Source organism: Gadus macrocephalus, chromosome 3 (genome assembly GCF_031168955.1).
Source record: "Gadus macrocephalus chromosome 3, ASM3116895v1".
Lineage (NCBI taxonomy): Eukaryota > Metazoa > Chordata > Actinopteri > Gadiformes > Gadidae > Gadus > Gadus macrocephalus.
In genome coordinates, this window is record NC_082384.1 from 9,983,394 (window position 1) to 9,993,842 (window position 10,449).

Consider the following 10,449-nt stretch of genomic DNA (forward strand, 5'->3'; position numbering starts at 1 on the left):
AGGGAAAGAGATGTGCAAATAAGCAAAACATATCCAGGTAGGTGAGTTATGCAGCCCATCACACGGTAGGTAGACTTTAACCGCAGCTAATAACTTTAATGATGGAAGGTGAGTGATGTCCCACCGTTCCACATCATCTGTGGTTTGCGTTGTAACCACTGTCCACAGGATTTGGTGTTCCACACTCTTTGTCTCTGGGCTGTTGACTAACTATCCCCACATCGCTGAATCACAGTGTTGTTACCAGCAAACGGTGTTAGCCTGGTGGCTATCTAGGCTGAAAATATCTTTAAAAATAGAACTCATATTGTGTTGGTATTATCGAAGTATCCTTTGAAAAAAAGAAAAGCTATTTCAGGCCTGAATGACCCATAAGTGACAGAATGTGCGTCTCTAATTGGCTCCCAACGATCTCTCCCAGCGATATAAGGTGTCTCTATGGATGAGCCGCCCACCCTAGTGCAGCTGAACGTGGAGTCCAGGCATCGTTGTAACTCCTTGGTATGTAACGCAGCATTGGTGATTTACAGGATGTATTCTGTGATTAACAAGTGTAAACAAAGTACATGGATGTGAATGATACATTCTGTCAGATGTAGACACTGTATCTCATATTGAAACAATATTAACCAACACATGTTCTAGGCTGTGATTCATTTTTTCTTCTGACTTTTGGCAACAATTTCAGACCGAGGATCATGAAGCATCTTCTTCTTATGACGTTGGCAGCCGCCATTTGTAATGTGAGGATCTGTCTGTTTGTCCTTCTATCTCTCTCTTACAAACACACACACACACAAGCCGGCACGCACGCACACACGCACGCACGCACGCACGCACGCACGCACACACACACACACACACACACACACACACACACACACACACACACACACACAGACACAGACAGACAAACACACACGCATACACCCTCTCTCTCATTCTCTTTGTCTATGTATTTTTCTGTCTGTCAATATCTCTTGTTTTTCTATGAATGGGAGTAAATTTGAATAAATTTGTTTCTTTATCTTTTCGTGTTTCATTCTTTAGGTCGACGCAGGCAGCAAGGTAAAAACTCAAACAAATGAACACAAAACGAGCATTCTGCTGTAACTTTCCAGTGAGATAGAAAATAACCTGGCTGGTCCTGACCACAGAAGCTGATGAGGATGATGGCTATGAACGGGATGATGAACGGAGCTAACCCCGCCATGATGGGAGGAGGAGGCTTCGCTCCCGGGATGATGGGAGGAGGAGGGTTCGCTCCCGGGATGGTGGGAGTAGGAGGCTTCGCTCCTGGTATGATGGGAGGAGGAGGCTTCGCTCCCGGGATGATGGGAGGAGGAGGCTTCGCTCCTGGTATGATGGGAGGAGGAGGCTTCGCTCCCGGTATGATGGGAGGAGGAGGCTTCGCTCCCGGTATGATGGGAGGAGCAGGTGCTGGTTTTGCTGGCCAGCCAGTGGCCCAGGTAGGTCCATCAGAACCTGGTATGGTTCTGCACCAATCTCTTTCAGAAACAAGCCTTCCCCCAAAAAGTGATGGTCACAAAAAACTATTTTTCAAAACCAGCATATTCAAAAAAGAGATTGTTTTCAAAAGCGCTCACTGATCAAGGGATAACAGCATAATCACATGAACCACCCCTGAGGCACACATAACCAAGACCTCATGGACAGACCTCGAACAAATCAAGACACCAAAAGTGCCGATGCCAACATTAAACGTTGTGTAGTGATGTCGTGTAATGATCTCAGATTTAATTTCCTTTTGACAGTTTGTTCAAGGGGCTCCTGCCTACGCCTATCAACCCCTGGCCCTTCCTCCCTCACCCGTTGGTGTCTCCAATGTTTTCCCCGTCCCTGCAGCCAACACTGTTAGTATACCATAATTCATGTGTCATTTATAGAGTTTAAGGTAACGCTGTTCGTATGCTACAATTCATGTGTCATTTATAGAGTTAAAGGTAGCTCTGTTAGTATACCATAATTTAAGTGTCATTTATAGAGTTAAAGGTAGCGCTGTTCGTATACTACAATTCTTGTGTCATTTATAGAGTTAAAGGTAACTCTATTAGCATACCACAATTCATGTGTAATTTAAAGAGTTTAAGGTAACACCATTAGTATACCACAATACATGTTTCATTTATAAATTAAGGTAACTCTGTTAGTCTGCCACAATGTTTAAGGTAATGCTGTTAGTTATTGCTGTATGCATGCATATATTGAGTAATGCCTGTATTCAACTTAGTTAGTACCATCAGTAATGCTGTTAGTATCATTCATAGACAGTTATTCAAATATATCTGTTGATTAAGGCAATACCTTGGTCGGTCTCAATGGAATGATAATACAATATTCTGTTTTATGGATAGGTTCCTTATATGGGCGTTCCTCAAATGGCAGGATTCAACCCCCTTCAACAACAGGTAATGGTATGGGACATCTGTTGGATGAAAACCAACAAATGATCAACTCTTATATTAAGTAAATTCCCTTTGCAGTATTATCAGTGGTTGATTTATAGAAGTCGACAAAAGGAATAATTTGCTGAGGCCACGTGTGTTTGTGTGTGTGTGTGTGTGTGTGTGTGTGTGTGTGTGTGTGTGTGTGTGTGTGTGTGTGTGTGTGTGTGTGTGTGTGTGTGTGTGTGTGTGTGTGTATGTGTGTGTGTGTGTGTGTGTGTGTGTGTTTGTGTGTGTCTGTGTGTGTATGCTCACGTGTGTGTGAGCATGTGTTACTGTAACAAACATGGTCTGTATTACATGGTAACTAAACACTCTTTGACTGTAAAAACAGGGTGTACCAGCAGGGGGTGCTTTGCCTCAACGTTTCAAGGTAAAGTCAGTTAGAATATGAGTGAATGTGTAAAATGAACTCCTATCAAAAGAACACATTTAATTATGACATTTCTTTCAATAGCGTCAAATCATGAAACAGCGGAATACTGCAATGGAAACTCAGGTAGGCCTCCCGTTTTCCGATATATATTTTGATTCGTACAGCAGTATAATCATTTATGAATTAAACGCTATTTTTCTAAATTTTCTGTCACAGATTCAGACTCCACCTGAGATGCAAACAACAGCCATTCCCTGTGACGTCCACAAGGAGAACAACTAAAATAATGTTTTAATAAACTGGAGACATAATGGCTATAATTGGCTTGAAATAAAGGCTTAAAATAAAGTGACCTTATGCATGCACCATGTTTTTGGACTATCTAAAACATCCAGAAAGAATATTGAATCAAATGAGTGATGTTTCTAAAGCAATTTTCTATGAATAAATTGAACTAATCATCATCATGAATACTGTTTTGTTTGTCAACGATTTTACTATAGGCCTATGTACCTTTGTATGTGTAACAAACGTATTATTTATATATATATATATATATATATATATATATATAATAGTACATAAATATATACATATATATAGATACATATGTATATATATATATATATACATATACATACATACTTACCATTATATAATATACATAAGTGTGTCGATAAATATATTAACACATTGTGCCAATGTATATATATATATATATATATATATATATATATATATATATATATATATATACATACATACTTACCATTATATAATATACATAAGTGTGTCGATAAATATATTAACACATTGTGCCAATTAAATGAAGTCGTGAAATGAGACCCACTAATCTATAATGTACCAATGGCGCCACCTAGAGAACAATTATCTGACTACACATTCCTCTGCGCATCACATCACAGCTCATCAAAAAATATATCTAGCTTCTTTGTGATGGTTCGAATATTAATGACGATACTAAACACTTTTTTGTTAAAAACACTAACTTTGAATACTTTATAGTTAGATACAAATAAAACTTGCATAGATAAAACGATATGTTCAAATATAATTGTAGTTTGTCACTATCGTTGCTGTTAAGGAAAGATTAGCTTGGCTCGAGGTCACCGGCAGGAGCCTTAACCAAGGCTCAGGTGAACCATCATATGACTACTGAACAAGTTGAGAGCAAACCTTTCAAAATGTCCAATTTCAATTGCGACTTTTGTTTTCAGTTATTTTGTGCACTTTTTAGTGGCTGTGAAGAACATAAACCACAACCTGAATTTCAACCTGAATCACAACCCCTAACCCTGTAACAAGAAGGCATAAGAAACAAACATTGTTAATTGAGACATAAGTTTTCAGCTTAATCGTAAAGACCTAAAACTCACCATGTCTTGAATTTTGCAGACAATGACATCCACATAATAACATAGCCGGCCATCTCATGGCGTCACTGTCTGACCGGGCAGAGTCTACTGCAGTGATGCACGTCTTGTCTGACCTGGCAGAGTCTGCTGCTGTGATGCGCGTCTGTCCTGTTGACCGCACCATGTTTCGCCCAGACTATAACAGTCAGGCTCCAACAGCAGATATGGACAGAATTGAAACAGGATAACAGTCAAGCAGTCACTCAGCTACAGAGCAGGGAACTCAAAAAAGGTAAGTGCATTGCATGCAACTACTGTGTTATAATATTTGGAAAAATTACTTTAAAAGGCGATGATTCCATCTCACATGTGAAACAATGTTTTTGTGATTCAAGCTACAGGTGCTCCTAACGCTGTTATTGAAGCAACATGATGCTGCAGACTACTCTCGTGCTGGTTTGCCTGCTGGGTACCAGTCTGTCTCTCCCAGTAAGTAACCTCTTCTCTGTGTCGTTCATAAGGTGTTTAATAAATACAGCTCTCTGTCTTTAAGAAATGGTCAGTAATGTGCCTCTCATGATATTTCATAGATGAGGATAGGAATCCTTGCAAGCAACAGCAATGAGGTAACGTTACTATGATGTCTCATCTTTATGGGCTGTTTCTCTAATTTAAGACATAAAACAACAATACAACAACAACATTGCTCTTTCACACACGTTTTTAGATCCTGAGATTCAATGGGCTGACTCTGGCGACCCTGGGACAAACTCAAATGCAGGTAACGATCCAAAGTCATAAATTCAGTTACCAACGGGTCTTGCCTTATTCATAAGTTAGATAATGGCGCTTGCTAACCTTATACCTATGTTACATTTACCCGAAACAATGAATAGCGCAAAAGCCTTTGTGATGGCAGCCACATAGAGCGGCAAAACTGAATGTTTACTCATTGTTCTGGTCCGTCTCCTCCAGGGATCTCCCATGCTTCCCCCCTACGTCTTCCAGCAGCAGCCAGAATTGATGTACACCCCCCAGGTGGTCAACCTCAACCCTCAGATTGGGAGCCCCTTCGGCCCCCAGTTCATGTACCCCAACCAGGGCACCCAGCAGCAGTTTGTGTACCCTCCCAACCAGGGCAGCCAGCCGCTGAACCCAGTGTACCTCCCCAACAACCAGCAGGACCAGCTCGGGCCCCTGGCCCCCAACGCCCCCTCAGGGCCCCAACAGCCGCAGAACCCAGTGCAGGTAGGTGTCTGTGGTTGTGTTGTACACCTGGTGTTCATGTGACTACTCCACCAATGAGTGTGGCTGGGAGTGCATTTTTAAGCTGTGTGTATTCATACATGTGTAATTCAATTTGTTTGTTTGTGTGTGTGTCTTGGTTTGCACGTGTGTTCGTGCCTTGGCCTCAATATGTGTGAGTGTGTGTGTGTGTGTGTGTGTGTGTGTGTGTGTGTGTTTGTGTGTTTGTGTGTGTGCTTTGGTATGTTTATGATCATCCGTAGATGACCCCACAGTTCCAGTACCCTGTGTATGGATATCCCCAACAACAACCGAACATGCAGGTAAGGAGGAAAAATCCTGTAAAAATCCTGTAAAAATCCTGTAAAAATCCTGTCAACATCCCCTGCCCCCATGAGATCTATCTCACTTCTAAATCCTTCTAACTAACCGTTTCCGCAGGGCTACCCTTACTACCTGACCCCCTTCGGCTACCCCCAGAGGAACCCCATGGTGATGCAGCCCAACCAGGGCCAGGTGAACCAGTTGAACCAGCCGAACCAACAGACCCCCCTGGACCGAACAACGCAGAAACCACAGCTCCCCCTGCAGGTGTGGACATGTTGGTTTGGAGCGTCTTACAGGGGATTTTAGCTGCAGGCTCAGAACTTCCGCCTACACAGTCAAAAACACGCAACCTCAGCAGTGGTGATAGGTTTCAGAAACCACAGACACATTGGGGACCACAGGAGCATGTGCGAGGGGCGGGCTCAAACGTTGTCAGAACCCTTATCACGCTTGACAACTCTGGAGACGTATTTTAGAAGGAAGTAGCAGACTTCTTGTGTTTCCCAGAGAATTGGATGAAGTGATATTAGGGGTCAGTCACCCTTCAAAGGAGAGCAGAATCTTGAACACCTCCTGAAGAAAAGTGTGCATCAGATGTTAAACACCAGCTACTTTGAGCATGAATTGGGATTGGCTGATGTCCTTGAGTTATGTAACAGAGAGAAAGTGTGATCCACATAAAGTACAGGGTAATAGAACTGGGTTGGATAGTGCTGACTTTGACTTGAGTCTAGAGTTTAATTACAATAGATCAATCTATTTGGATGCTCAAATTCCAAAGTGTAGTGTAGGAGTGTCTTGCTCTGGCCTCCATGAGGATTTTCTGCAATCTTTCAAAGTCACCATCGGTAGGAAATTTCATTTTGCTGTCGTTTTTGTGTCGTTAAACATCCTATATTTCTACCATTTTCAGCAGTCTTTCCAGCCAAACGCACCAGTAGACAAGGTGAGTGATGTTGCAGGTAGAGGAAGGATTTGTCTGATTATATACCATGGTTTTCATTCTCATTTCATTGTGAGTATGATTATATAGAAGCGTAACTATGATGTCATCAACAGACACGGCAGGTCATGACTCAGAAGGAGACGTTTACGTCTCCTCCTGAAAACCGCGGCGACGCGGTCGGGCCTGGTATCGATGAGGTAAGAACTGTGATTTTCACAGTAAAAGTCCCCTCCAAGTATGCTTTTATTTGTACCAAACATTCTATGGACCATCAGTCGTCAATACTAACACAAGCTTTCTTTTATATTTCAACAGGGACACTCAAACTTCCCTTTCCTGTTTGAGCCATAAAAAGATAGTTGAGGAAAGGTTATACTGTATGTGCACGGCCATAGTGTCTGGAACAGCTATGCAAAAAAGAACCTGAAATGGTATGAGGTGAAACTTTGTACTGCCTTCTTCAGAAGTCTGCACTGTATTGAAAGTTGGTAAATAAAGAACTTTGTAAACGCTGAAGGACTTTTTTAATTTGATCAAAGTCACCATGCAAGCAAACAAAAGGACATAATTATATCAGTAATCATTCGACACAAGACGCTCCAGCTGAAATGAATGCACATCATTTCCATTTCAGCATTTTGAGAAGGACCAGTGTTGACTTCTCCCTGCAAGGTTTGGGGAACAAGAGAGATAATTAGCTCGATGATACATGATGATGCATGGTATCAGTGTAATTATATTAATCAAAATAACTTTACCTTATAGCCAAGTCAGATTAGCTGTGCTATCTTCTCTCTGTTTGCTTCATTCTGAAAATGAATCTGATTTCATGAGAACAATAATAGTCGAGTCCCAAGCATGTGTCTCACCTTTTTCTCTTGGATTATGTATAATTGCGAGGAAAAGGCTTCCTAAAACCCCATTTGTTGGAAATCAAGGACAATCCAATCTCCAGTGAAGTGATATTTACTTACCCATTTAGACCTGTGTGTAAGAGTGGTTTGGAGGGGACAACAATGAAGGGTGAAATGGCATTAATTGCAGTATCAAAAACCTTATATTTTGGACAGTATGTATTCTGAGACATACAAATAAATTATACAGTCAAATATTGGTACTCACTGGAATGTAAATCCCATATTCAACGGATATCCGGTTCTTTAAGAAGAAAAATAATGATTATAATATAATACCCAAACGAGATTGTCATTAGTCAGGCCATTTTCCGAATTGTTTTACTTAAATTACCGTTGCAGTTGCAGTGGGATTGAGGACAACCTTCAAATATGGCTAAAGTCAGGGGAACACACAATACATCACTGCATTATTCGCTAAAGAACAATATATTGCAAAACAAACATTCTTATTAGGATTTCGGTTTTTAAATGACAAACAAATAGAGGTTAACTACCTGAGGCCTTCGTTGGTATGGCATTCCATACGTTCCATACTGTAAATTAGGTATTTGTCAGTTTAAAATCCATCAAATAATTGACCAATAATATACAATTTAAAAAAAAATCTATACCATGCTCGCAGGTGCAGGGAGCCCATTCTGTTGGAGGAAAAGAGTTTAAAATCGAAACTGTTCAGGATAAACACATAATGGCTTCTAGGGTAACTAACATATATTGGAAGAAATAAATACCATCTTTGATTCCTTTGGCATGGGTGGTTGTTTTTCATCCTGAAATTAATTAAATAGTTTATGGGCTAATAGCACAATTATATATGTGCTATCATAGGCATTTTATATAAATGCCTTAGTGATCACAAAATCATATTATAAAATGAATGAAATACCTTTGGTAGTAGGTATATATTCTCCCCCTGAAATAACCAATTTCAAGAATGAATATATTGTAAGTCCTTGTTTTACAAACAGTGGTTTATAAACTATTTGTCAAGAAGAAAACATATTAATGTTTACCTCTTTCAAGTGAAGACCAGTGACATTCTGAAAAGAAAATTCACATAATTTGTGATACATATAGATATGTTTTAAAATATATATAGCTTATTTGTCATGATGTAAATATATGATTAAAAAACATAATATTACCTCAAATGAGACATTGTCAGCCTGTAGTATGACCAAATAAAAGTAAAAGTTAAAAATGTTATCGCAAATACAATTGATAAAAAACAGTTATATTGTCCATCAATTACTGTACAATGCACCCACCTTGAATATGGGGATGAACTTTTGTTTCTCCTAAAACAATAAACATGTTTTTACATTAAATATTTAGGTCTTCAAACACAGCGTTCCGATGGATCAGAAGACCACTGAACAATAACCCACCAGCTGACCCGGCTCCAGAGGGGTCCCGCCCATTAGAAAGCCCTCCAGCAGGTCCATGTCCGCGGCCCCTGGGCCAGGCACTGGGGCCCTACCAGGCTAGAGAGCAGAATGGACAGACATAAACCAATGGGGATTGAACTATATCACATTCTCTGGCCGGTCTCTGGCTGCCGGTGGTCTAAGTGACAGCAGGCCCCAAATCAGCAGACTTTGGTTAGAGAAGAACAAGCGCATTATTTTTGTTTGTTCCACGATTGCTTACTGCTATGCTAACCCAGGCTATGCTAAACCACAGTTCTTACAGATTGGGTTGGCGAGGTAGTGGCTAATGTTTCTCCCACCTGAACAAGTGGCTTCCCATCCGCTCCACTCTGTTTGAAAGAGTAAAAGAATTAAGATGAAACAAAAATCCTCACAATTGACACTAAAAAGCCATTCAGACTTAAATCACTGAGATATCAACTAGACACAGCACCTTGTCACCCCTGGAAGACACTGGAGGAGACCCAGTGGTCTGAGGGTCCGAGGCAGGTGCTCCCACTGTGGTCGTCTGGGAACATCCATGCCCTGCTCCGTGAGAGGGTCTGCCTGGATGCCCAGGTGGCAACTTTCCCGGCTGGGTGAAACACATTTTCATGCGTCAGTTTCAAAACAAAACCATATTAGGATGATGCTGGAAAGCCAAGCAGTGGCTAAGTCGCTGGTGAGAACGCCGCTAGCTGGCGCAAACCGAGAACGCGGTCGTCGCGCATGACTGTCAGGCGTTCCGCGCCCTCTGAAGTGTTGAGGTTCAGACCGTAATGTGTCTAGGGCGATGGCATTTACAGTCAAAGGTTCCTAGAAACATTGGTGCGTGTCCTTAGCAAAGTTACTGCGAATCAGCAACTAAAAGAGCTACGTGGACACTCAACTCACATTGCAGCAAGGTGCACACAAAGTGTAATAATAAAAATGAACGCATTCTATTATCAAAAAAAAGATTGCACTGTTGTTACAAATGTTGCTAATCTGAGAAAGGACACATGTGGAAGTTCAAATCATATCCACGGTCAGATTGATTAGGCGTGGCACTTGGTTGGGGGCACATGCCGCCCCAGGTGGCCCCTTAAGCAAACCACTGAAGGCCAGAGCTTGGGAGGGGTTGAACTCCATCCTTACCCCTGTGGGTCTGCCTGGGAAGTTGGGTTCCCATCGAGGCCCTCCAGGTCCTCTAGGGAACGGTCCACCTCTTCGCCATGGCCGTCTTGGATCAGGCTGGAGACAATGTATTCTATTAAACTATGGCCACATTGTTGGCCACGGCCAATGCATGCAGGTACATATGCCCTGTTATACTCACACGAGCGGCCACAACGGACAGAAGAACGGCGAAAATACACAGGAACTTCATAGCTGATCAATAGCCCCTG

At 41.5% G+C, this 10,449-nt stretch overlaps 3 protein-coding genes across 5 annotated transcripts; 2 read left to right on the forward strand and 1 right to left on the reverse strand.

Moving 5' to 3' along the window:
- Positions 1-353: 353 nt before the first annotated feature.
- On the forward strand, positions 354-3,288 carry LOC132453668 (spidroin-2-like). Of its 2 annotated transcripts, XM_060046633.1 has the most exons (9): positions 354-501; positions 689-743; positions 1,051-1,068; positions 1,158-1,469; positions 1,776-1,874; positions 2,376-2,429; positions 2,800-2,838; positions 2,923-2,964; positions 3,058-3,288. In XM_060046633.1, exons 2-9 carry the CDS (start codon positions 699-701, stop codon positions 3,121-3,123), a joined length of 675 nt encoding a protein of 224 aa, XP_059902616.1. In that variant the 5' UTR covers positions 354-501; positions 689-698; the 3' UTR covers positions 3,124-3,288. The 2 variants fall into 2 exon arrangements, with proteins under 2 accessions (XP_059902616.1, XP_059902615.1); XM_060046632.1 differs by lacking the exon at positions 1,051-1,068 and having other exon boundaries at positions 355-501; positions 689-761.
- A 1,109-nt stretch (positions 3,289-4,397) lies between these two features.
- On the forward strand, positions 4,398-7,251 carry odam (odontogenic, ameloblast associated). Of its 2 annotated transcripts, none has more exons than XM_060046634.1 (10): positions 4,398-4,509; positions 4,613-4,706; positions 4,808-4,843; positions 4,945-4,998; positions 5,193-5,465; positions 5,726-5,785; positions 5,904-6,053; positions 6,703-6,735; positions 6,849-6,932; positions 7,051-7,251. In XM_060046634.1, the coding sequence occupies exons 2-10, from the start codon at positions 4,647-4,649 to the stop codon at positions 7,084-7,086; spliced, it is 786 nt and encodes a 261-aa protein (XP_059902617.1). In that variant the 5' UTR covers positions 4,398-4,509; positions 4,613-4,646; the 3' UTR covers positions 7,087-7,251. The 2 variants fall into 2 exon arrangements, with proteins under 2 accessions (XP_059902617.1, XP_059902618.1); XM_060046635.1 differs by having other exon boundaries at positions 6,706-6,735.
- On the reverse strand, positions 7,184-10,449 carry LOC132453670 (collagen alpha-1(X) chain-like). The gene is made up of 15 exons (XM_060046636.1): positions 10,380-10,449; positions 10,199-10,294; positions 9,516-9,656; positions 9,382-9,411; positions 9,041-9,136; positions 8,921-8,950; positions 8,798-8,818; positions 8,666-8,692; positions 8,539-8,565; positions 8,384-8,422; positions 8,264-8,290; positions 8,147-8,185; positions 7,984-8,025; positions 7,494-7,893; positions 7,184-7,400 (listed from the first exon to the last, which is right to left on the reverse strand). Exons 1-14 carry the CDS (start codon positions 10,428-10,430, stop codon positions 7,840-7,842), a joined length of 720 nt encoding a protein of 239 aa, XP_059902619.1. The 5' UTR covers positions 10,431-10,449; the 3' UTR covers positions 7,184-7,400; positions 7,494-7,839.

Bases quoted from the DNA above. Each gene is read 5' to 3' on its own strand.
- odam (XM_060046634.1), top strand. From the start codon at position 4,647: ATGATGCTGCAGACTACTCTCGTGCTGGTTTGCCTGCTGGGTACCAGT. The intron at 4,707-4,807 runs GTAAGTAACCTC...GATATTTCATAG, and splicing joins GTACCAGTCTGTCTCTCCCA to ATGAGGATAGGAATCCTTGC. The intron at 5,786-5,903 runs GTAAGGAGGAAA...CCGTTTCCGCAG, and splicing joins AACAACAACCGAACATGCAG to GGCTACCCTTACTACCTGAC.
- LOC132453668 (XM_060046633.1), top strand. From the start codon at position 699: ATGAAGCATCTTCTTCTTATGACGTTGGCAGCCGCCATTTGTAAT. The intron at 1,470-1,775 runs GTAGGTCCATCA...TCCTTTTGACAG, and splicing joins CTGGCCAGCCAGTGGCCCAG to TTTGTTCAAGGGGCTCCTGC. The intron at 2,839-2,922 runs GTAAAGTCAGTT...TTCTTTCAATAG, and splicing joins CTTTGCCTCAACGTTTCAAG to CGTCAAATCATGAAACAGCG.
- LOC132453670 (XM_060046636.1), bottom strand. From the start codon at position 10,430: ATGAAGTTCCTGTGTATTTTCGCCGTTCTTCTGTCCGTTGTGGCCGCT. The intron at 9,657-10,198 runs GTAAGGATGGAG...TGTTTCACCCAG, and splicing joins TCCCAGGCAGACCCACAGGG to CCGGGAAAGTTGCCACCTGG. The intron at 9,412-9,515 runs GTGCTGTGTCTA...TCTTTCAAACAG, and splicing joins TGTCTTCCAGGGGTGACAAG to AGTGGAGCGGATGGGAAGCC.